This window comes from Sinohyriopsis cumingii, chromosome 12, assembly GCF_028554795.1.
Source record: "Sinohyriopsis cumingii isolate HCF-2022 chromosome 12, ASM2855479v2, whole genome shotgun sequence".
Classification (NCBI taxonomy): Eukaryota; Metazoa; Mollusca; class Bivalvia; order Unionida; family Unionidae; genus Sinohyriopsis; species Sinohyriopsis cumingii.
Genome location: NC_142972.1, coordinates 100,102,921 through 100,128,775, shown reverse-complemented (window position 1 = coordinate 100,128,775; position 25,855 = coordinate 100,102,921). Strand labels below are relative to the sequence as shown.

The following is a 25,855-nucleotide window of genomic DNA, read 5'->3' as shown; positions in this document are numbered from 1 at the left end:
TTTGGGAACAGGGAGTTTGGCTTGCCTGGTTAGAAAAGGGAATTCGAGCAGCATCATACCTTGTCTATGTTCCCTTTTAATCCTAGTGAGATTTGGGGACCCACACTACTCAATATTGAGGCTTTCTCCTCCCACATGATATAATGGTTCCATTGCATGTCAGATGGGAAGACCATATACTTTATCCAGACTCTTTGGTCTTGTCCATCAAAAAGGAGGTGGGGCACTTACATATCCTAGATAGTTGAGAAGGATTGTCAAACCTGCAGAGGACATATTCACATGTCCACCTCTAGGCCTTTCAGCAGTTTTGAGATGAGAAAAGCAACATTGTAACTCATGAGATGGATGTCAGGATGGAAGGTCATGTCTCACCTTTACAGTGAAGCCAGGGCTATAATGTACATCAGTTCTGGTTGACTGGAATGAGTTTACAGAAAAACAAGTAGCAGCATGGCCTTCCATTCCTATCATTCCATTTTCGAGTTGCATTAATGAATTCTGGACCTTTTTTAGAGTTGTAAATAAAGTTTGCTGCTTTTCCCTTAGTTCTCGGGAGCTGAGGACATTAAGTTTGTCTCCAGTATGAAGTGACCTTTTTTGCTCCATTCTTGTTCAGAACATCTGTTGCACCATCAATCATTAATGGTTTGGGAGTTTTATCAGAAGTTTTCTCAGGGCCATGTGACTGCCAAGCACTAGAAAAGCATGTCTGTCACTATTCTGTACTTCTGCTACTGAGTTTCCACCTATGGCCTTCAGGTCCATCATTTCTCTGTACATAACAAAAGTATTTAGTAATGCAACATATAGATTCACAGGTATTGCATATGTACAGTGACACAATACACATATAAACATTAAAGTATGAATGACAACAGCAGATTAAAAGACAACAAAGGAAGTAATATTCAGCATATATAAGAGGATTTTTCATGAGAATTGAAGCCCATGAGGATAGGACAATTGCTGATCTTGTGACCACTCCAAATAACTACTGTCTAGATGATGCCACAAAAGCCACTTTCTGGATGTCACAGGCTACCCCTTCATTCGTTTATTCTTGATCTTTGGCACACAATAACAAGGGCATTTGTTTGCTTAGTGGGTCCATTTGTGACAGCACATTAGGGCCAAGTCATCCATCAGCTTAGAGCTGGGACCACACCTCCAGTTAGGGTAAGTCCATTTTTTTAGGTCATCAGTCTGTCTAGTAAATGGTAAGTTCAGCTATGGCAGTAGTAGTAGTAGTTGTAAGAACAGCACATTAGTATTAGTAATAGTAGCAACTGTAGTATTTGCAGCAGTATTAGTAGTAGGTAAAGTACTGCTATTTAAGCGTGTGGTATTTTGGGAGTATGGGTGTGGGATCTGATGTCCTGTAGTATTGCTCCAAATCAAGCAGGACTTGTGTTCTATTCTTTTCTGACATTCCAGTTACTAATTGGAGGAGGCAATGTTTAGCTTTGACTGGCACTTAGTGTCCCTCAAATAATGTAGTAGTACCAGGTGAGTATTAAATACATACAATTAGTTTTACCCTCCCCATCCCAAACAAACAATACATATCATGATAATTAACAAATAAACAATTTGTATACATGAGAAGAGACTGTATAGATAAAATAACTGAAGAACTCATTCTTGAAGTATTTTTCCTGGTCCATATGAGTTGTTTTATGCTCAGAATATATTGATAATCTATTAATGTCAGTTGGGAAGATAAACGTAATTAAGACTCCTTTGTTCATCCCATGATCATTTTAACATTGCTAATCTGTCCTCAAACAGTATGTTTTCTCCAGGATATGAGATTTTGCAAATGCCATATAAATTCAGTAAATATCCCTCAATTTAGAATGAGCAAATGAATGAAAAGCACATACACATTCCTGAGAGCCTAACAGAACCTGTAGCATTCATTATATTAATGTATGATAACCATGTAAGTACTTGATTTCGAAATCACACTGCAAATTCAATTACCTGGCACTTGCTTTTGAGCAGAGAACACTTTCCTTATTATCTAGTTATTAAAGAATTTTACAACTGTACTATTTTGATGAGTTGGTTATATAACATATCTTGTTTTGGTGAAGAGTGGTATTATCTCTGATACTGGATGCAGTTCTAAATGTAGTGTCATTGTGATAATGTTCAACCCCTGCCTTTGTGCAGATAATGGAGATAAAACATTTGATCATTAGTTATTGAAAGTTATTGATTACAACATCTCTTGTTGAAGCACAAGCATCTTAATCACATATACTGTCTTCATTTATAATCTGCCTTCCTTCAAAAATTAAAACCAGCATTACACAAATGTCAGACAAGGAATTATGCAGTGAATTTGCAGGAATTGATTGAACACAAGTGTGCATGATAAATGGGTTCTCGTTTTTGCAACACCAAGAATACAAACTGTACACTTGCCCATATTCAATAATAATTAATGAAATACAGTTATAGCCATTTAAAGTTAAAAGGGTTCTGTTTTTAAATTAGGACACATTATGTAATTGATAGAGGTGAAAAGTATATATTTTTATGGTGAAGACCAAGTTTGTATGTTGGAATCAGCTATGATAACTACATGTCTGTTGTAATTTTAGCTGTGCTTCAGCAGGAGGGACGACCTCGACCTTTAACCTTTGACTCCAACCAGCATAAGGTGCTGAACTCTGAGCTCAAGCACCTGTATACAGCCTTAACTAGGGCAAGGGTCAATGTATGGATTTTTGATGAGGATCTTGAGAAAAGGGCACCAATGTTTGAGTATTTCAGAGCACTGAAGCTTGTCAGATGTTCCAGTGTGAAGGAGTTCAATAAAGCCAGTAAGTTTAATATACTCCTTTGAAAAAACAATACTTTGCAAAACAAGAAGTAAATTGAGATGATGGCATGATTATTAAATCCAGTCTAAAACACCCAATGTAATGACCCAGGCTAATAAAAAATCCAGGCACTCTTGTAAACTGGGACCTCTACATTTTCAGTTATGTATCTTGTTTGCAACATACGGTCTTTAAGCAACTCAAAAGGCTGAACTGGATGGCTGGGGTGGATTTCCTCAGCAATGAATACGGTCATGTCCATAACTAGATGGCATGATTAGATTTTCTCTTGGCAATATAATAGTTGTTCATTTTGCTTTTACCCATTTTGAATGTTTTTACCTAATGTTTTGAAGAAAAATATCATGCTAATAAATGCATGAAATATAGAAAATTAATGATGAGCTATATTTATATAATGTGTTTATTTTCATGTGTGAAAAATGTATCCTTTTATCCTTTTATCAGAAATCAGTGTAAACAGACATTTGTTCATATCTAACCAGAAATAATATAAACTCGATAGCTGTTATCATGTAGTGCAACATTAATGTCAAATCTGTTAAATATATCAATAAAGCATGATCAATGGCCACTATTATTACCTGAATATATTTTGGCCTTTCAGCATAATATGCATTGATAGACCTGTGGTAGTTAATTTGGTAGAGTGTAGAACTTTCTGCCCAAGAGTCACAGGATTGACACCTGCCCAGACTAACCATGGACGGCAAAATAGGTGTGCCCTTGGGAAAGGCTATAACACGGTGTATTTAACCTTTATGGAGAAGGATTAAGAAGCAGAACGTCAGTGAGAAGATGCTGAAAACCTTATAAATAAAGCTGTGACTGCAGAAACTCTTTAAGACATGAAGTCAATGAACCATATCAATAAACAGACATGAAATCAATGAACCAGGTCACTGAACGGACTTGAAATCAATGAACCAGATCAATGAAAAGACATGAGATCAATGAACCAGATAATCAAGAGATTCATAAAAGATGCTGAACAATAACAGGATCTCACATTAAGAGATAAACAAAGCAAAATAATCTCATAGAGAAGCTATAATGCTGGAAGCAGCATGGACCAGGCACCTTTAAACCATACTCTAAAGGAATGATCCCATTATAATACCAAATGTCCCTAAACTGAAAAGGACCATAATATCTGCCTTGAGGACATCACAATCGAAGAGGTGAGGGAAAGAGTTTAAAAATGGCAAGGCAATTGGAGAAGATGGAGTTTGTGCACAAATGCTAAAAGGAGTGGAGGAAATTGCTAAAATTCTGTGTTAGATCCTCAAGAAGATAAGGAACCATAAACATATACCATAGGAATGGGAAACAAGCACAATAGTAAAGCTTCCAAAGAAGGGTAATATTTTAAACTAACAGCTTATATGCTAATCTCTTTCATTAGCAAAGTCTTTTGACATGTCTTAAAATAATTGCAGCCACTGTTGAAGATTACACCAGCCAGGAGCAAACTGGTTTCTGAAAAGGCATGCTGTACTCAGACTCTTGAACAATGCAATGAATGGAATGTAGTATTTGTCATCATAGAGAAACCTGTCAGCAGTTTGCACAAGGTATAGCTCTGGAATATTTTTTGGCATTATGTCATCCCAAAGTAAATGGACAGCATCATCAGGGTACTATATGAAGATTCCCAAAGCTGGCTCAAACAAAAGTCACATAACAGAAAGCTTCAGGGTTTGGACTGGGGTGAAACAAAGCTGCATGCTGTATGTTTTTCATCATTGCAGTGGACTGGCTGATGAAACATGCAACATAAATGCAAGCCATGGTATACAGTGAATGCTAGCTAGATAACCAGGATTATGCAAATTATATTAGTCTCCTTTCTGGCCAAAACCAGAACATTCAGCCAAAAACAGTTTCTAGCAGACGAAGCAAGCAGCATCATTCTCCTCCTCAGCATAGAGAAACCATCATCCATGAAGGTCATTCAGCGGGTTACGTTGAACAGCAAACCACTACATGAGGTGGAACAATTCGCCCATTTATGTAACAAGGTCTTTACAGATGATGAATGTAGGAATGAGGGTAACACATGAATCAGCAAATCAAACTATGTCTTTGCTTCAGACCATACGGAGGTCAATGAACCTTAACATGACAACCAAGTTTGAAACCTTCAGAAGTAATGGCCTCAGTGCACAATTATAAGAATGTGAGTGCTACAAAACAAATTCGTTCAAATGTTGGAATCATTCAAAGTCAGATGCCTGAGGATTTGATGGACCTACACCATCTTGAATAGAGACTGCCAAAGGATAAAGCCCTCTTAGGATTGCTCATTACACATAACATTTTCTGGATATAAGACCATAAATTGTGGCAGGAGACATTGTCTTCAAAAGACTTTCACATTCTGTCCATCAATTTTACTGCCATCAGTTATGTCTGTAAGCAAAGGGGAACCGTCAACAGATCTTTGGCTTTTGGTTTGGATGTTTCTCAAAAGGCTTCATTGTCCACAAATCCATGTATTAATTCCAGACAGGTTCGTTGTTCTATTGAATGCACTGCTTACACAGAATAAGCAACCATACAATGGATGATTTGTCTACCACTTAGTCTATAGCTGAATCTCTTACACATTTGGACAAGAGTGGAACATGAAGTTCTTGATCTTTATCACCAGTCCCAAATCAGAAAGTCAGAAAAGTTTAGACCCTTCTCCTGACTTGGAGTGATCTCAGTTGTTACATGTTTCATTGAACTCGAGGGTCCAAAATATTACATTCTGTCTGGGTAAGATGGCTTTCAGTGATCTTGGAAGTCTTTGAAGGAAAGCTGAATTAATATCTACTGATTCTAGTTGAGAGTAAATGTTTCAGTACCATGGATGGCTATTGTCATCTTAGGGCTCTTTAAGATTAACACTTGTCCAAATCATTCACGTCCTTTGTATGATCCAGTATACATTTTGGAATAATCAAAGGTTTTCAGAACAAGGGCCTCTCCAGCATCTTGTAATTCTGAATAAAAATGGGGCATATCTCTGAATAAGTTTTAAAAACTACATGTAATTGACCTTGGGCCATAGCAAGTGTCATTGCTTGTACATCTGTATTTTATTACACTTGTGAACACAGTATCTTGCACATTTGTGAATTATGTTTAAGCAGACTTTAGTTTTTTGCCATTCAACAAGTTGACAAAAAAACATTATGACATTGATTTGAATGTTACCAAATATGATGTAGGTTTTTGGTTTCCATGGTGATGATAACAAAAGCATGCTATAAATAGATTTTATCATTTAACCCAACTGGTGCATATACATAAAACTACCTTGAATGAACCTACTTCAATAACATTTTTATTTCTAAACAAATATGGACTGTACATTTAATTAAAGTTAACATGCCTTTATATCCTGACTTTCTAATTACTTGAGTTATATTCTATACATTATATAAATTCAAGGTCGATGGCCATGATTAAGAATTTTTTAAATTAAATTTACACTCAGTTTGTGAACTTGTGACACAAATACATAAGAAAATGTTTTGATATGAAATGGTGCAAGTCGTATCCTTAATGGTGAAGTTACATCATTAAAGAATGAGATAAAGTGAAGGACAACATCATAGGAATAGACAGAGTGCTGCAAGTATTGAAGATAAATATATCTGAGATAGCGGAGACTTTAGAGTGTCAGTCAGAAAGGATATGGGAGTCCTAGATGAAACATTACAATACTATTAATGGAAAAAGCAGGACAGGAAGTACCATCTTATAAATGGTGTTGGGGGAACACCTAGACAGGAAAAGATCTGATGTTAGAAATTTCTTGGCAAATGACTGAGGACCTTAAGCATATAGACTGCATTACACAGATTCAACTTTTATAGATGCCCAAAAGTCAGCATAATGAAATGTTTCAATTGTACTGAGAAAATTAATGATGTCAAGGTTGGATAATCTTTGGAGTACCAGAAAGTGGGTTCTACTTGACCTTCGAACCAATATGAAAATGGGCAGGGTTAACTGTCCAGAATTGGTTGTATGAAATAAAATCACACAAGAAGGAGTAAAGGGATCTTGTATTTACCATCCCTTTTGAAATAAATGCAGGATCCTGGCAGAGAAGAGAAGAAAGAACATGCACTGAAAAAATCCTATTAAAAAAAACAAGCATTTAGTTTAGTTGCATTTATTGAATAATGGAAAAAATACTTTCTGCTCTCTTTGACAATGCAATGAATAGGTGAATCATTACGTAAACATTAAAATTATACATAGATCTGCATGAATACAGCTTTAGAACAATGGTTGTTTGAAAGTACAAGATATATGTTTTCATAACAATGATTGTAACATTTTATTTGCTGAAATATGATGTAAAATACCAGATCTATGATCTATGTTTTAATTTCTTCAGAGGAGAAAGATCTTCGTGATGGTAATGTATCAGCGGAACATGAGCGTAAGTACCAGTAACACACAGGTAGATTTTTCTTGGTTTGAATTTTAATGCTTTTCACTTTGCTTACTTGAGATACCTTTGGTTTTCTTTTTGCTTAAATCTGTAATTATGCATTTCCACATACCTTCAGTTGCTTTTCAAACGAAATCGTGACTTCAATAAAGCATGGTAAAGTTTTAATTTTCTTTATTCGCAGTTGCAAATAAATAAAACTGACTTTAAATATTTTGATGCATATTTTTGCATTTAACAAAAACTTAACTATATTTGTTTCTATGTGTACTTTGAAAATTCATTTGCATAACATAAATGGCTTAAACGTTAATTTCTAAGGATAATGACATAAAGCATACCAATATAAATTTAATGAAGGGTTTCAGTGACTTTTTATTTTTATAAGAATAAATTTGACTGTCATAATTATTGTGTTTGGTCGTTTGCTTTATTGAAGCTTGTTTTTTATGGACATTTTCAGTTTTATTCACATGAATTTTGGATTTCATTCTTATGTTTGCATGTTTCTCTTAAAGAACTTAAAAGCAATTAATGGTACTTGATGTTTCCTTTTTTTTTCTTCTTAAATGTACATGCACACATGATAAATATAAGATGAGAAGTTGCAATTTAGGAAATTAAATCTTTATTCTTTTGATCTTGCCATTATATACACTTTCAGTAATCATTCCAAAACTTGCATTATTCGAAACCTTCACTAATCAGTATCAAATATGATATTGTAACACCTTCATTAATCATTACAAAATTTGCCTTTATAAGACCTTTATTAAATAGTATAAAACTTGCCATTATGAGACCTTCACTAATCTATAAAGTTGCTATTATGAATCCTTCAATAATTAATATAGAACTTGCCATTTAAAACACCATCATTAATCAAATATTAAACTTGTTATTATGAACCCTTCAGTAATTAGAACTTGCCATTAAAACACTATTACTAATCAAATATTAAACTTGCCATTATGAACACTTCACTAATTAATATAGAACTTACCATTAATAAACTTTCACTAATTAATATTAAAGTTGCTAGTATGAACCCTTCAATAATCAATATAGAACTTACCATTATTACACCTTCACTAATAAACTATTATTACACTTTCACTGATAAATGCTAAAGTTCCATTATAACACCTTCCCTCATCAATATAAAATTTACATTATAGCACCTTCAATAATCAATACTGCACTTGCCATTATAAAACTTTCACTAATCAAATGAGAAAAGGATGTCCAGAATGACAAAATATACTTTTGGCTTGATGTTCTACTGGCTGAGAAATTCTTGATAGATAAATCATGATATATCTCAAATCAGAGTAGATATTATGAAAACAAGTTTTCTTTAGAACTCACCAGCCAGGGTTGACAAGGTCCCTGTATTCTATGAGAAAAATTCTGAACATTAAGTTAATCTATTTTGGTGATCTGTTTATAAAATGGGGAAGTATTATTGATTTTGATATTTTCCAAGCTAACATGATCTCATTACAAATTTCCTTGCCCATCAAGTTATAATTCATTGTCTGACATTTTTTAAAATGATACAGTTAGTTATAACTATACAAACCAGACCATTATTCCTTTTCAATCTTAAAAAAAACATTTCTCATAGCACTAAAAATCAGTTCTGAAATGGAAATTAAAGCAACTACTGAAAAGAAATTGAATGAACTATTAAATTTGATATGGATCTTTGGTCTTAAATGTGTGTAAGTTTTTATAATAACAAGAAACTCAAACTTACAATGTTTTCAAGTGCGCCTTGTGATAACATAAAATTGTCAGATACAGATAAATGCACTCTTAGAAAATTACTTGAAATAATACCCATAATTACCTGAATTTACTGAGTCATTGACTGTAGATTGTCTTGATATATATTACCTGTTGGTTATGGGAAGGAACAATAGCATAGTCAGGTTATGGTTTATGTGGGCTTGCAGGTGTTTTTCTCGAGTTTCACAAGCTGCACTGTGGAGTGATGTGTTCCACAGGATTTGGAATACGAGAATATAAATGTTATGTAAAATGCAACAACACCTCAGTGTATCGGGTAAAACCCATACATAATTAAATATATAAAAAATCTTTTCATATATTATGTTCTTGCCAAGATAAATAGATATATATATATATATATATATATATATATATATATATGAAAAAGAATATACCTAGATTGATTGGGATAAGAAATTTTCTTTACAATTATAATTTGAAAAGTACATTGCAATATAATCTTATAATCTTAAAAGAAAATAGTTTATGTTGGTTTGGGAACAGTGTGAACACCATTATTTTATCTGTAACAAATAAATCTATGCTAAGATTGAAAAGCAAGTTATATGACATAGCCTAAACATTTTGCTATGTAATGTATGTACATGTATAATATATAATGTCTTTGTATAATGTGACTGAATGCCTGATACTGTCTCTCTTTTAATCTCTCTGTCCCACTCTCACAGACACACACACACATACACACCGAAAGAATGAGATGCCGTAATGTTCAATTTAGAAATATACAGTCCAAGCTAGATGGAATATTGTTGTCATGTAATTTATTACTGGTCAATTTAAAAAGAATTAGAAACATAACAACAAAAAAATGTGGTCAGTTTGAGTTTCTCAAGAATATTGACATAGATGATTCAATACACATTACCGGTACTTTAAGGAAAATGTTATCTTAGATTCCTGAAAATTCATTTTGGCCAGTAGCACATTGCTTCAAGAATACCTGCTGGTTTTGAATTTTTAAATACTGTTTGGAAAATAATGTTTTATGATTTATATGTGAACAAAGCAAACCAACCATATTTAGATACTGCTTTCAAGTGATTTGTATCTGACTTGCTTATTTCATCAGTTTGAATTAAGTTTATCTACACAGTGAGACATCAGTTTGCAGAATGATTATTTAGATTTTTTGCTAATATTTTTAGAGTAATATTTGTGTAAGATTATTTAGATTTTGTTGCTAATATTTTTAGAGTAATATTTGTGTAAGATTATTTAGATTCAGCTCGTGTCTTAATTTTTCCAGATCAGTTTGAAAAAGCATTTGCCGAGAAGTCCAGCCCAGCTGACTGGATTGAAAGGGGTGAATATTTCATGAAGAATGCCTTGTACGACGTGGCAGCTAAATGCTTTGGGATGGCAGGAGAGCCACTGAAACAGAAGGTTGCACTTGCACATCAGAGGGCACATGTTGCTTCACATTTGAAGGACAATCCGCAGGCCATGTGTGAAGAATTTATGAAGGCAGCAGAGTTGTACTTGAAGTGTGACCGACCTGCCAATGCAGCAATCTGTCTTCAAAATGCAAGGGAAAGGGAGTTGGCAGCTCAGATTTTTGAGAAACTTGGCGAGGTATTCTGCCATTTAGTATGCATTGGTTAAAAAAATACTTCTTGACATGTTAGTATTGAATTTAGATGGTATACATTCTCATATCACAGCCTTTTGATGTAAATGTGATGTAGTCATCTTCTTATCTATCTAAACATTAAAACTAACATTATTATGATGGTGTTCATAAAATAAATAGATGGTCATGGCTTACCACAGTATATCTGCCAAAGTGTAGATATGGTTGCTCTTGTTTGTCTTACTGATTATGTGCATCTTCATGGTCTTCTGCATACCTATGAATTAATAATAAGTGGAGGAAATGCAACTAATTTTATGGAAAAAATCTAATGTTTCTATCTTGAATGTGCCCACATATGTAATACACTGACATTATAGTCATGACTAGTAGTATTTATGTTATTATGTTTCCATTCTTAATGCAACAAAATATGATTTGAAATGTTTTGTGTACAGAAACAGTCATATATATGCATTATGACTGATTAGAGGAACACTGTTGTCTTTGTATTCAGGTAAAAGCCATGTTGGTGGAGTTGAAAGACATGATGAAGCATTGGTTGCTTTAAGCAGGTGGTTAATAAATGCATGTGGCTTGTGTTGGAAACTTATAAGGGACAAAAACGGGTCATCTCCATGTGAAGGTGGTTCTTTAATAATATTTATAATGTAACATATACTTTACAGTTTGAGAGGGCAGGAGAAATCTACCGTCGACTGAGGCTACCTCTGGCAAGCAGCAGATGCTACGAGCTTGTGGGGAATTTCAACCGTGCAGTTGAGGTTCTTTATGAGAATGAAAATTATGAAATGGCCATTGATACACTCAGGAGATACAAGATGGAGATAGAGGTATTTGACTTTAAGTTTAAAAAATATTTGCTATAGTTTTATTAAAGTTGAAAAAACTAAAGATAAAGTACATTGTTTATAAAAAATCTGTATTTTTTTTCTTGGTATTTATGTTTTCAGGTGTATGTAATGTAAATAATTTATTCATTTCTAATGGTCACATTACTATTTGAGAATTTCATGAGACATCATTTGTAGTCAAGATGCGTCATCAATCAAGGAACCTTTAAATCAGACATAAATTGGGCAAATTGATTTTCAGACTATTCACCAGCAGACTTCTATTAGACATGGAACCAGGTTTTTCTAGAAATCTGAATTATGATTATAATTTTGACAGGCATAATTTATATCAGGTAAAATGACTTTAGTTTTATAACCCGAGTTGTCTTTTTTTGACAATCTATGTATTATTTATTGCAGAAATATGAATCTAAAGGAAAACCCATTCCCCAAATTTTGATCTCCAACAAGCCATCAGATAGGTTCAATGAGGAGAGACTCAGCTACTTGGCTGCCGACTTATTTCACAAGTACAAAAATAAGGAGAGAATGATGGATGCTTTGGACAGATTACCACGCTGGCAAGACAGAGTAGAATTTCTCAAACAGAAGAAATACTTGGAAGAAGCTGTACAGATCTTGGAGGAATATGGTTAGTTCCACATGCTTTTGCACAATCTGTGAAAAGTGTTCAGATTCTATGATTACTTTCAAAAGTGTTTCACTTTTGGCCAACTCCACTAATACTGGAAATGTGCTTGAAATATTTGTTTTGTCCATTTAACAAAATGCATTATAGAAAAACATTAATTTATTTTCAGAAATATGAAGTAAAAGAATAAAGATAGAATAGAAAAGGCTTTGTTATTAATTTGTTGAATGGGCTGGTCATATATTCAATAATAGCTACTGTTGTACTTATCCACATCTTGGTTTATAACCACCCCATGATATTAAAAATTAATATATCACATATTATTGTTATTATCTTATATTAATGCTGATATGGAAATTCAGGCAATTACATTGTACTGGAATAAGCATTATACATATGAGGAACCATGCAACACACAAAGAGGTATGCCTTGATCTTCTTGATCCCCGGCCAAGTCATACCAAAGACTTACAAAAATAGTACTAACAGCTGCCTCACTTGGTGCTCAGCATTAAGAGGTTAGTGTTAGGACTGGTTGGCCTGGTGTCAGGATAATGTGACTGGGTGGGACACCATGCTACATGTCTGCGGCATGATGCCCCAGTGCTAGATATCACTATTAACTTCCACATTGCAGACATCATAGTGATATGACTGAAACACTGTTAAAGCTACGTTAACAATCCAAATCACATCACAACACTTGAAAGGAAATTGATGTTTGACTGATGCATAAAAGTGCTCTATCATCACATGGCATACTGACCCATTAGGCGTGGACTGTCTGACCTGTTGGGTCTTTCTGTTGACTTTGGGGTGAGGTGGGGACCAGTGGTTTACTAATTAAAACACTAACTCATATTGACATCTCCTGTCTATATACCAATCTACACATTAAGTTCTGTCCACCTCTCCAAATTATACACTAATGTTTTTCTAGATTGTTGCTCAATATTTTCAACCAATCAGAATATCTATCACTCAGTTATGTCTCTTAGGTATCCTTTCTCATAATGGCCCATCTTGTATATCTCTGTATCTTTACTATTTTCAACTACATCTTTTCTCTGCTGTCCTTTTTTCTTTCTGCATTCTGCTCCTCGCTATATCTTGTATCTATATATATACACATATCATACTCCCAAAACTTTACTTACTATTTATATATTTTCTCTATTCTCACACCCATCTTACATTAATTTCTATGATGCTGACCTAGTTACCCAGATTTATCATTGCCGACCCCCATCTATCACTGAAACTCCTATATTTCCCAAACTCACACACCTAACATATTACAAGTTAGACACCTGATATTCGTACTGCTGTATATGTTACTTTTTCCACACTAAAAATCCCTTTGGTCATATATACTAAGAACCCCTTTGGTCTTAGCATCATGGAAATCCGGTAAAGAGTGAAGTATTGAACATAATATTTAATTTAGAAATAAATTACTTTAAAAAGCCATGGTAGGGTCCGAGACCAAAGCAAACATGAGTGTTAACTCCTGCTTTTATGTAGATGAGAGGAGCGCACACATATGGCAAGTCCTTTTAGCTTGTGCCTTCTCCTGGGCCAAGTTAAAACAAAATTATTTCAGGATTATTTTCTAAGAATAAAGTTCTTAAATCTGAAAACTTATAGACTCAGCAAAGTATCATACTTTTTCATAATTTATTATAAGGGTTTAAAATGATTTATAACTTCTTTAAATGTGCTGGAAATTCTTGATGCTATATCTATATTAGAGTTTCAATGTACACTGTGTTCTTGCAACATGCTTGCAGTTCTTGATGTAGTGTCTCTAATGTCTGTGTTCCAAATTTTGCACTTAAAGTTGTGAATTAAAAAAGGGTTCTATCATTGATTCTTAAGAATCATTGCTTATGGAGTGTTTAAATTTGTACTTTGCAGGAACTTTAAAATCCATAATTATTAATACAACAAAATATATGATGTAATGAATCCACATTATCATATGAAATTATTGTTTACTGCCTTTAGATTGAGTGCAAGATGAAATTTATCATGCTTAGGGACAGATACAAAAACATTTCTGCTGATATATAATTTCTGGCATAAACCATTTGCTAGATGACCCAGTTTGTTCAGATAGCAGTAATAAAGTAAATTACAAGACCAGCAATTTAATTATAAATTTTAAAAAAAATCTTTGATTTTGCTTTTGCTATAAACCACAAATTTAAAGAGTCAATAAGTAATGATTCTTCTGTGGATAAAATAGTTACCATATCAACATAATTCAACCAAGATCTCAGTTGTTAAAATGCCATGAAAAAGACTGATTTGCAGTAATCGTGAGTGTTTCGTCAAGTAAATTTTGTCAGTGTTGGTGGTGTTCTCTTCTTGTGTCACTTGATACAAACTCCTGTAATGTGTTTAGTGTGTAGGATATGGAGTTGCTATTTAACATGGATTTTTCACACAAATAATCAGTATTGCTAACATTGAGGCCAACATTTAAAGTTAAATCTTTGAAATGTCATAATTGATAAGTACATCCGCGGAATGCTGTCTTAGTCAGCACTTGTAATACCATTAAAATAATTAAACTGATTAATGTTTCAACAGTTCAGTAACACATAAGCCAATATATTCAAGTTGATGGAAACTGTGAGAGTTGAGATTTTGCCTGTAGCCCAAATCTTTATGCATACTGAAAATATTATGTAATATCTCTGTTACTGATGCCAGGCCTTGAGTTGGGCTAACATGGAATTATAGGATCCTAAATAGTTCTTGATTGACTAATTACATTGTGTCATTTTATTCCGGAGATATTGTCCAAATCTTTTTTTAGACTGAAGCTTCTTTATGCTACTTACATTAACTGAATTATTTTTAGTTTAAGAAGGAAAGCTAGATTGCAGACCCTAAAAACCAGATACTTTATGTGGCACACTCCTCATGTATTTGTTACTTTATGAACCCTACAGACATATAATAATTGCCTTCCTTGACAGAGAACTGACATTATTTCTGATTTCAGTAACAAATTTGTTTAAGTTTTATACTGTTTGATATATATATATCTATATCTATCTCTCTCTCTCTCTCTCTCTCTCTCTCTCTATATATATATATATATATATATATATATATATATATATATATATATATATATATATATTTTAACCTTTTTTGTTACATTATAGGTAAAGGAGACGAGGCAGCCAAGCTTCTGCTGATTCATGGCAGAAATGAGCAAGCAGAACAGACTGCAAGAAAGACAAAGCAGGAAAATACCATTGCCCAAACTTTGCTGGTAAACTTGCAAGTTGTCATGTCTAATGAACCTGAGAAACGTCCATGTAATGAAGATCTACTGAAAAGAGTAAAGGAAGCTAAGGCATTTTTCCAAAACTGCAAAAATGTTGATGGTGTTGCAGAAGCCAGCCTTCTTCTTGCAGACCTCAATGAAGGTGTGTCGAACCTTACAGAAAGTGTTTTGCATGTTAAACAAGCTTGGAATTCTTTCCTTTGCTCAAAACCATATTGTAATTTAGCTGGTACACTGGAGTGTGTGGAGTGGATAGTAACACACCAACAGATCACCAAAGACAATTTTGTGTCCCTTGTTCGCGGATTTGATCACCTATTCAGAGTTGCTCGGACACTATGTTGCCCCAAATCACCAGAAGACAAGGAACTGCTTTTGAAATATGATAGTTTCTATGGCTTGTTCTCCACCAAGCCAGATTATGTAATGTATTGTCCAAAAAAGAATTCAAGATGCAAGAACATGATAAAAGACTTGCTCCCATCCAAGAAAATTGGGCAACTGGTAGAGATTGAGACTGACATGAAAGCAGCTCATGAAATGATTGCCTGTTATCTTTTGAATAGGGGCAAAGGTTGGCTAAAGAATGTGGTGGAGTCAGTAACAAAAATGAGAAATAAAGTTCATCAGTGCTTTTGGTTCCAGGCTGGTCTTCCATGCCCAGATATGAAGAAGCAAGAAGGAAGATGCCCAAAACTTCATTGTCCCCTAAACAAAAGAACATTTGAGGAATTGGTGGAAATTGACAAAATGTTCATTGAATTGCAGCGAAACGTAGAGTTTGGAGCTGAGTGTCTGAGAGTAACATGTCCAGCAAGACTGGTAGAACATGTGGATTACTTCCTTGGGTACTCTTTTTCTACTCCCTGGGGAGAAGTTGACACATTCACCTCTTGTAGAATGATCATAGAAGACCTAATACCAATGAGCTTCCATTCCCACGTGCTGTCAGATGGGTACCCAAGTGAAGTTCTTGCAAAGATGAATTTATCTGTTAAAGAGTACATGAAAGTATTTATGGATAAACAATGGAAAGAAGAAACAACAGGTGACAGGAGATTTAAAACATTTGCTGCAAGATCTGCAAATGTTTTCCTGTTGGTTGGATTTTGGTGTCATTTGTTCTGTATTGATTTTGATTTTGACAAGGAACTGAGAGAGTTTGAAAGTGCACTCAGTGAGGAGCAAAATCAGGAAAAGAAGGAAAGAAAATGGAGGTACTTTGCTTTGATGACAGATTATGAATTTCGAGGCGAATCTGGCAGTAGCTGGATTGTGCAATCCCTGGCACGCAGATTTTACGACAGCTATGATTACCTGACAAAGCTAACAGCAGATCCACTGGAGGCTCTAATCCAATTTACTAAGTTTATTGCTCTGGTCAGCAAAAAGGCTGAAAAAATCCTGCCTGACACAAAATTCTTCCTTATGTGGCTTGAGTTTTATACCACCCTTTCCTTTTTCCTCATTGCCAAGATAAGTAAAGAAATGCAGAGACATTATTCAGAACAGCAAGATGCCTCGTTTTTAGTACCAGCCAGTTATCTGCACTTGGTGCATTTTATTGAGGGCACTTTTCCAAGACATGCAGTGTTCCTCCAAAAAGCTGTCAGCCATTTTAGTCCCACAAGGACCAGTCATGCTTTAGTTCAAAATAGACTTGACCGCATTGTCAGTATGGTGTGTGGTACTTCAAAGAGTACAAGTCTCATAAATGTCCTCTTCTCAGCTGATATGAGCCAAGCCTTTAACTGTGCAATGGCAGAAAGAGTCCTTGTTCTGGCCATGACACTGATCAGCAATGTTGGAACATTTGTATCAGTAGTATCAGAAACAGCTCTCATGCATGCTTTGACCCAGCTACAACCTCCAGAGAAATGTCCAGAAAGGTTAAGGTTGGCACTTGAATCTGTGCAAAAAGCACAGTGTATTCGTGATGTGGGAGTTGCATTGAAGTCCCTCTTGAGGGAGAGGGAAGGAGAGCATTTAATGTGTTGTAAATGGATACCAACAAGCCATCGAAAAGACCAAAGAGATCATGTCCAATCATCCCCTCTAACCAATGTTGGACTCCTACCTGCAACATTCCTTGGAGAGAACACTTTAGCAGTTATAAATTACAAATCTGGATTAGGTTTAGAAGTAATGGAATTATTTGGTGACCATGAAGAAGTACATATGTCAATGGAAGAAAAGATGAAATGGGAAATTGATGCTGCAGCTCTGGAGAAAGCTCACACAGAGAAGAAAGCTGGCATTAAGATCCTCAGTTTCTTTAGAAGGCAAGTGTTAGCTGCCAAATGTCATCACCTGAAGGCTAGAGTTCAAAATCAGATGGTCAAAGAAGAGCTTGAGGAAAAGATGAAAATTTTTGAGACAGCTAAAGTGACTGATGTTATGTGTGGAATATGCAGTGTATTCTTTGATACTGCAGAAGGTGGAGAGACAGACAAGTCAATTGAAGAAGAGTTCAAAGAAATAAGATCAATAGAACTGGAGAAAATAAAGGTGGAACATATCCAATCTTCTCAACATATTCAGAAACAACTAGAATTTGATTCCTTCAGAAAGATGTTCGTAGAGAAACTTCAACCCAACATCAAATTCCTGGAAGAGAAAATCCAGCAATATGAACTTGACAATCCACACATTATAAGCAATGTGTACTCGAATGTACAGCTAGAAATAAACAGGATAATGGTTTGCAAGAATGGCATGAATCATGAAATGAACAGAATCTTACATGAGAGGTCTTGGAAAACCGCTCGGGTTCTACAGCAACTCCTTGATGTTATGTTAAGGGACTACAATGCAGTGCAACACTATGTGGATGAAGCTTACATGACATTTAAACAGGTTAGTCAAAAGAATTGATTTTCAACTTTTAATGAAAACTATAGTACATAGTTCTGTGTAGATTGTCACTTATCAACTTTGTTTTTCCTGTTCTCCTTTGTTACATTGTCCATTACATGTTACTTCTCATACACAGTGTCCCAAGTGGAAATATTTGCTTGGGCACAATTGTAAATTCAAGCCCAAGTATTTAAAATAGTTTTCAATGTAAAATAATATGGAAACAACTTTAGCCCAAGTGTTTTTTTCTAATGTACTTACACACATGCTCACAGCAAACCATGTTAATATTTCAAGATAAGTTGTGAAGTAAATTATGCGATGCATCAGAGGCTGTAGTCATCACTTTAAATGTATATCATTAAGCGCTAGGTGCCATTAAGATGTTTTGGTATGCATTAAACTTTTATACAAATCCCATATTACAAGCTAATAGTGTTAATTTGTAAAGAGATGTCACAAAATATTTAACAAGTAATGTTTTGTCCATAACCATGTTATATCAGTGAGATCCCACAGGAATACAGCATTACACATGAGAGTACAACTGTATGAATGTATTGCACATAGCTTCTGGAAGTTAAACCACAAGAAGGATAAATGTCAAAGATGTTAAAAAAAATCCCACTCATGACAATTATAAAAAAAAAAGTTTAAAAGGAAATTATTAATCATTAAATATAGGATGATAGTTCATGATATGAACTGTATTTGTTCTAAAAGTCTGTTAACTCTTTCTAAAATTCCAAGATTTTCTAGTTGAACATGCTCACAAGCCGTTCAGAGCTCTAAGAACAACCAATGGATATTGAGTGCAGTCTAGATAGAGTTTGGTAGACATATCTGAATATATATATATATATATATATATATATATATATGCAAACACACACAAGTCTCTACTGTGTTTTAAATAAAGTCATTCTGAGTTTCCATAGATTTAAACTTATTTGCCTAGATAATTTATCAGTTGATGCTGAATGTGTAACAATATAAGTTGACATCACACACAATCTAGCATCAATACAAAAATGCTCAGTATATGCCTAATTCATGAGAAATATCGGTAATAATCACACTGAGATTATTAGTCCCTTTGTAAATGGTATTTAGCTTTTTGTTCCAGAATGCTTATTTTAGCAGCCTGTTTGATTTTTGTTATCATATGCTTTGTCAATACCTACTAGAAAATTATCAAACAAAGGGCGCTTGTCTGTATTTAAATGTTTTACATCAAGATCATCTTTTCTAGTCTTAATTTTAGAAAGACAATAAATGTGTTCTTTGCTAAAAAGAGTCTTCTGTTTGGCATATATGGACCATTTTTATAATCTTTGGTATAAAGAGTCTCCTGTTTGGCCTATACTGAGCATTTTTCTCTAGAAACCTTTTTTTCTACACTTCTTCATGATAACAAAGTAGATAATTCCTAGTGACTGACAATCTATATGACCTTGCATTTGCTTTATTTCCTGTTCTGTGTGTGGAAATGGTTGCATTGCATCAGCTATTGACTTTAGATTATATTAGGATACTGATTCCTATGTATTATGCACGTGTGTCTTCATTTAAAAGTTACAATTTCAGATTTTCCTTTTCAGAGGAAAAACCATCAGGCAGCTGCCATGGCATTGCAGATAGAAATCCCAGAAACAGAAAACTGGGAAGATGAGATTGAAAACGTTGTGCTTGATTAAAGTCAGATCCAGCTCAAGAATAATGGCAGAAAGAATAGATACACATTAAACTGGACCTCTGCAAGGCGCCTACTTTTCAATAATTTATTTCCAGAAATAAAAAGGATAAAAATCAACTTAGAGCACTGTCAGTTGTAGAGCATGCCTGAGACGACATACGTCATGTTATTGTGGTTAGATTATCTGTGTTTTTAAAATCAAGTTCAATTTTTGTCAGTTTGAAATTCATATATTTTATTTTATCAAAAGAAAATGAAATCCTGATCTCTAATTTTTTCAAATTGTAGATTTATTTGTGGTTTGTGCCCTTAAATATTATTTGTATAGAATCCACAGTCATGGACATGTATGTAAAATACAGTCTTTAGTGTGAATGTTGATTGTCATGCATCATTGTATCAGACAAGACATTCTTAGTAGACTGCTCCAGTGGCCTAAGTGATTGGATCATCCATCTTGCATACAGGAGATCATTGGTTCAAATCCCAGGAAATTAATACAAAAGACTTACAAAAATGGTACTAGCAGGTGCCTCACTTGGCACTCAGCATTAAGAGGCTAGTGTTAGAACTGATTGGTAGGGTGGTGACAGATAATGTGACTGGGTGCTACATGATGCTACGTGTCTGCAGCATGATGCCCCAGTGCTAGCCATAACTTAAACAGCCATGCTACCACATACACACACACATTGTGTAACATGTGGGACCACTTTGTACTAGAAAAGTGAATATGACCATTGTATTGTTTCATTCACTGTTATAGCACTAAAACCAGGCACTTTTTATAACTTCTGTTCCAGATTTTGCAGAATTATTTAGTTTTTGTAATGAAATTTGTGTTCAAAAATATTGCTGATGAAATCTATAGAACAGATCTGTATGAGATAAAAATGTAAACAGGATTTTTTGCATTGATACAGGTAGAGAGAAAAATAAAACAGTTTTTGGATGTAGATTATAAGCAACTAGTCTGTTAGATGGTATATACTGTAGTTTATAAATGGTGACAAAGATGAAGAGAAATGACAGATGCAAATAACTCATGAATAATGTAAATTGTATGGATATTGTTAAACTTATTGAAGGAACATAAGACTGAAATCAGAGGAATGGATTTTCGTGTGTACACATATCTATAGGATCAGAGGAAGATGCATTATGCTTTTTAGAAGTTTGTTAATTTTACTGAGTGTATTATCCATTCCAGATAGGTTTCCTTGGCTCTGGAAAACCAGTAGTTGGAGTTCTTTTTTTGTTTTGGATTTCTGTTTTTCAGTGAGTTATAGCACACTTTTCTATGTATTGATGTCTGCATGGCCATGTTGTCTTCATCAATTTGTGTTACTGACCTTGTAAGAGTAATGAGAATGATTTCAATTTAGCAATTTAGCTTGTAAATACTAAGATTTAACACCGTATTAAATCTTTGTTGTTATATATTTACTTTTTATTGATTAGCTAGAAAGTATAATAAGTGAACCTGGGAGTAAAGACAAGCAACCAACCTTGACTTCATTCAGTATTGGTCATTAAACATACATGGTACTATTTTCTGTTATGTGCAGTTCTCACTGGGACACATAAAATCCAAAGAAATGGGCTACAAATTGGTTAATAGAAAAGCTCATTGACAATAGTGTAATAATTTATGTGGGAAATAAGAAAAAAAATCAGATTAACTACCAGTTTTACAGGATAGCTTACTATGATTGTCCACACAGTTTGCAGTTCCCCTAGATAACAGACATTGTGGGAAATGACACACTGTTTTGATGCATAAACTAGACTTTGCTGAAAATCAGAATGTTTCACTGTAAAACAGGGAAGCTCTAGAATAATCATGAAGAATACAATAATTCCTGTGATAGGCTTATGTCCTATGGCATGTACATTAAACTGAATGGCTGATGTCCTATGGCATGTACATTAAACTGAATGGCTGATGTCCTATGGCATGTACATTAAACTGAATGGCTGATGTCCTATGGCATGTACATTAAACTCAATGGCTGATGTCCTATGGCATGTACATTAAACTGAATGGTTGATGTCCTATGGCATGTACATTAAACTCAATGGCTTATGTCCTATGGCATGTACATTAAACTGAATGGTTGATGTCCTATGGCATGTACATTAAACTCAATGGCTGATGTCCTATGGCATGTACATTAAACTGAATGGCTGATGTCCTATGGCGTGTACATTAAACTCAATGGCTGATGTCCTATGGCATGTACATTAAACTCAATGGCTGATGTCCCATGGCGTGTACATTAAACTCAATGGCTGATGTCCTATGGCATGTACATTAAACTCAATGGCTTATGTCCTATGGCATGTACATTAAACTGAATGGCTGATGTCCTATGGCATGTACATTAAACTGAATGGCTGATGTCCTATGGCATGTACATTAAACTGAATGGTTGATGTCCTATGGCATGTACATTAAACTCAATGGCTTATGTCCTATGGCATGTACATTAAACTGAATGGTTGATGTCCTATGGCATGTACATTAAACTCAATGGCTGATGTCCTATGGCATGTACATTAAACTGAATGGCTGATGTCCTATGGCGTGTACATTAAACTCAATGGCTGATGTCCTATGGCATGTACATTAAACTCAATGGCTGATGTCCCATGGCGTGTACATTAAACTCAATGGCTGATGTCCTATGGCATGTACATTAAACTCAATGGCTTATGTCCTATGGCATGTACATTAAACTCAATGGCTGATGTCCTATGGCATGTACATTAAACTCAATGGCTGATGTCCTATGGCATGTACATTAAACTGAATGGTTGATGTCCTATGGCATGTACATTAAACTCAATAGCTGATGTCCTATGGCGTGTACATTAAACTGAATTCATTATAAATGTGCCTTTCTTAACCAAATGAAGTACATCATTTATAAGAGATCATTATATTAATTGGCATACCCTTTAATTTTCAAATAAACATATTCTTTTGTTGTTTTCTTTTAAATTTTGCATTAATAAGTGCTGATATTGATCTCTGACAAAGAATAACCTCTGATTGTAAAGATCCTTGAATGAACAATCAATTTGGCACATGCTCCATGCCATACATGCATTAATGTTATTTCTGAATTTTTTGTCATTGTGAACAGCTATTGAGATTCCAGAATGGCTTCTCTCATGGCAACTGCGCCAATTTTAAGTCAACAAGCTCTTTTAGGCCTTGAGTGGTCTACTTTTTTTAAATATCATTTGAAACAATGATTAAAGCCAATCCATTGTTGGTTAGAACATTGCATTCTATAATTTTGGGGACTTAGTACTTTGAATTGCATATGTATATAGAATTCAGATGTGATTCTAAAGTTGTGAATTTGAGTTGGTACGTTTGGGCAGATACAAATTATGCATTTTTATCATTGTGACTTTAATATCCTGGATCACAGGGAACTGGGCCTGGCAGATATACCCAGTTTACTGTGGTTGACAGGGCCACTATCAGACAGTCACATGACTTGCCTCCCCAGTTAATGAGTGAATGCCAGGGCCCAGACTAGTCAAATACAGTGTAACAGGCTGATGTAACAGCTGCTTTGATAGATAAGAAATATTGAGGTTAAGGTAGCAGTGCACAAACCAATAACCATTGATATATGTTATTGAATGAAGATGCATTGAGATATACTTGTATGTTTATTTATGTATCTACATGTCCATACAAGTCTGACAGCTTACACAACACTTTGTATGGCTCTGCTGTTAGTGGATAATGTATTAAAGAGTGTAGAAAAATGAATAAACCTGGAATAAGTCAATGTGTTTTGATGTGTTTGAGCCAGGATTTCAATCAATGGTTACAAAGGTACAAAATGTGTATTCTGCATAATTTTGTCCACAAGCAATATTTTAATAATTATCAGATTTAACTACTACAGAGAGAAAGGTTGTAAAGATATATATGATAGTTCTGTTCTACAGAAAATTATTAATTGCTAGTGATTTTCAAATAAAGTTTGTGCATAGAAATCTTAAGAATGCTTGATATGTTCAGAGAACGGTCGATTTTAAGCACTGATATTATCATCCAGTACTGTGCCTAATATCCTTTGATTATCTGAGTCGGCATTCTAGACCTTGGGAGAACTGCTTCGCTGGCCGTGTGGTTAGAGTGTCCGCCTTGGATGATGGAGGTCGTGGGTTCTATCCCAGGCTGAGTCATACCAAAGACTTATAACATTGGTACTACCAGCTGCCTCGCTTGGCACTCACTATTAAGAGGTTAGTGTTAGGATTGGTCTGCCAGGTGTCAGGATAATGTGACGGTGGGGCATCATGCTGCATGTCTGCATCATGATGCCCTAGTGTTACAGATATCACTATAAACTGCCACACTCCAGACATCGTAGCGATATGACTGAAAAAATGTTAAAGCTACATTAAAAATGCAAGTAACACACACACATTAGACCAAGGGAAAGAAGAGTTTATAAGAATTGCCAAACTTTTGTTATAGAGAGTATAGTACACTGTATTTGTGTTTATTCTGCAACTTGTTTTGTGATTTTTTGTTCTTTCCTTAAATTTAAATGGTGGTAATAAAAAAGTACTGTGCACGCTCTGTGTTTCTTGGAGACTAATCAACAGAATGAAAATAAAAGCCCGACAAAAAATCCACTCTACAGTATGACATTATAATTAACTGAGGACACTGCAATGTATAAACTGTAAATATGTAGACACTAGTGTTTATAACATGAACACTGCAGAAGTTTTTGTTATTTTCAAATTTTATGAAGATTTGTTTTTGTAAATAGCAGATCTCTTTAAAAACAACACTGAGGCAACATCATTTGCATCAGCTCATTCTGCTTCTACATTATTAGTTCCTAAGCATTATTTGACAGAAACAAGATTTAAAGATGTAATGAACCATCTTATGAAATTATAGTGGCTACTCCCCCAGTTACAAATATTTAAAGGATTGCTTTTTTGTGCTTTTTTTCTTCTTCTATAAGGCATTATTGTGTATGCAGTATTCGGACTGAGAGATCAGAAGAAAGGTTAATGTACTTTGATTCTGTCAAATGAAAAATAAGTACACTTACTAATTAATACAGCATTTTTTAACATCAGGATATAGTTTTGAAAATTGTATAATTCTATTGGAAAATAGTACATGGTAAAAAGTGAAAATTTTGCGCAGAGTAAATGAAATTGTAGCAATTTAAGTTTGTAAACTGTATTGTAAATTGTCCAGATTAGCAAACCATTAAATTAAAAAAAAAAATTATTGTGAGAATAGTACAGCATGTCATGTTTTGCCTACCGGTACTAAGACGAAAAGAGCCCAGCTTGAATATGTTGAATACACATTTAATTGAATGTTGTGGAAGGGAGGTGGAGTTTAAAGAATCATCAGATGGCTCTTTCTTTGACCATTGCTAACATGTTATCACCGTTTACTCACCATTTCAGAGATTTGTTAAACATAATTGGTTCCTGTTCTATGTCAGTGCAATGTGATCAACATAAAATGTATTAAACTTCTTTTGCTGAAGTAAGACTTGTTCTCTTCCATTTGAAATAGTTGAATATTTATTTGAAATAATAATCTAATAGAACAGAAGGTAATCAAACACCAGTAGATCCTTAAGAATGTTTCATGTCATTCATGTAAATATTGTATGCTTTGATGCCTGTAAGAAAATGGCCCATAGCTTCTTGTGGGTTGGGCTTTTTCAAGGGTTCTTCCTCCATCGGTTAAACTGGCAACCATGTATAGGCTATCTTG

The 25,855-nt window shown here is 34.5% G+C and overlaps 1 protein-coding gene across 1 annotated transcript in view; it reads left to right on the top strand.

The window, feature by feature from the left end:
• LOC149787090 (TPR and ankyrin repeat-containing protein 1-like) overlaps positions 1 to 25,621 on the top strand; it is a 57,269-nt gene extending 31,648 nt beyond the window's left edge. Inside the window, exons 14-20 of the mRNA XM_089977612.1 lie at positions 2,613 to 2,834; positions 7,255 to 7,299; positions 10,376 to 10,701; positions 11,389 to 11,553; positions 11,977 to 12,208; positions 15,391 to 18,371; positions 19,973 to 25,621. Coding sequence (XP_089833738.1) covers positions 2,613 to 2,834; positions 7,255 to 7,299; positions 10,376 to 10,701; positions 11,389 to 11,553; positions 11,977 to 12,208; positions 15,391 to 18,371; positions 19,973 to 20,068 — 4,067 coding nt within the window. The 3' untranslated portion in view covers positions 20,069 to 25,621. The remainder of the gene's footprint in view (positions 1 to 2,612; positions 2,835 to 7,254; positions 7,300 to 10,375; positions 10,702 to 11,388; positions 11,554 to 11,976; positions 12,209 to 15,390; positions 18,372 to 19,972) is intronic.
• The last annotated feature ends 234 nt before the right edge of the window (positions 25,622 to 25,855 follow it).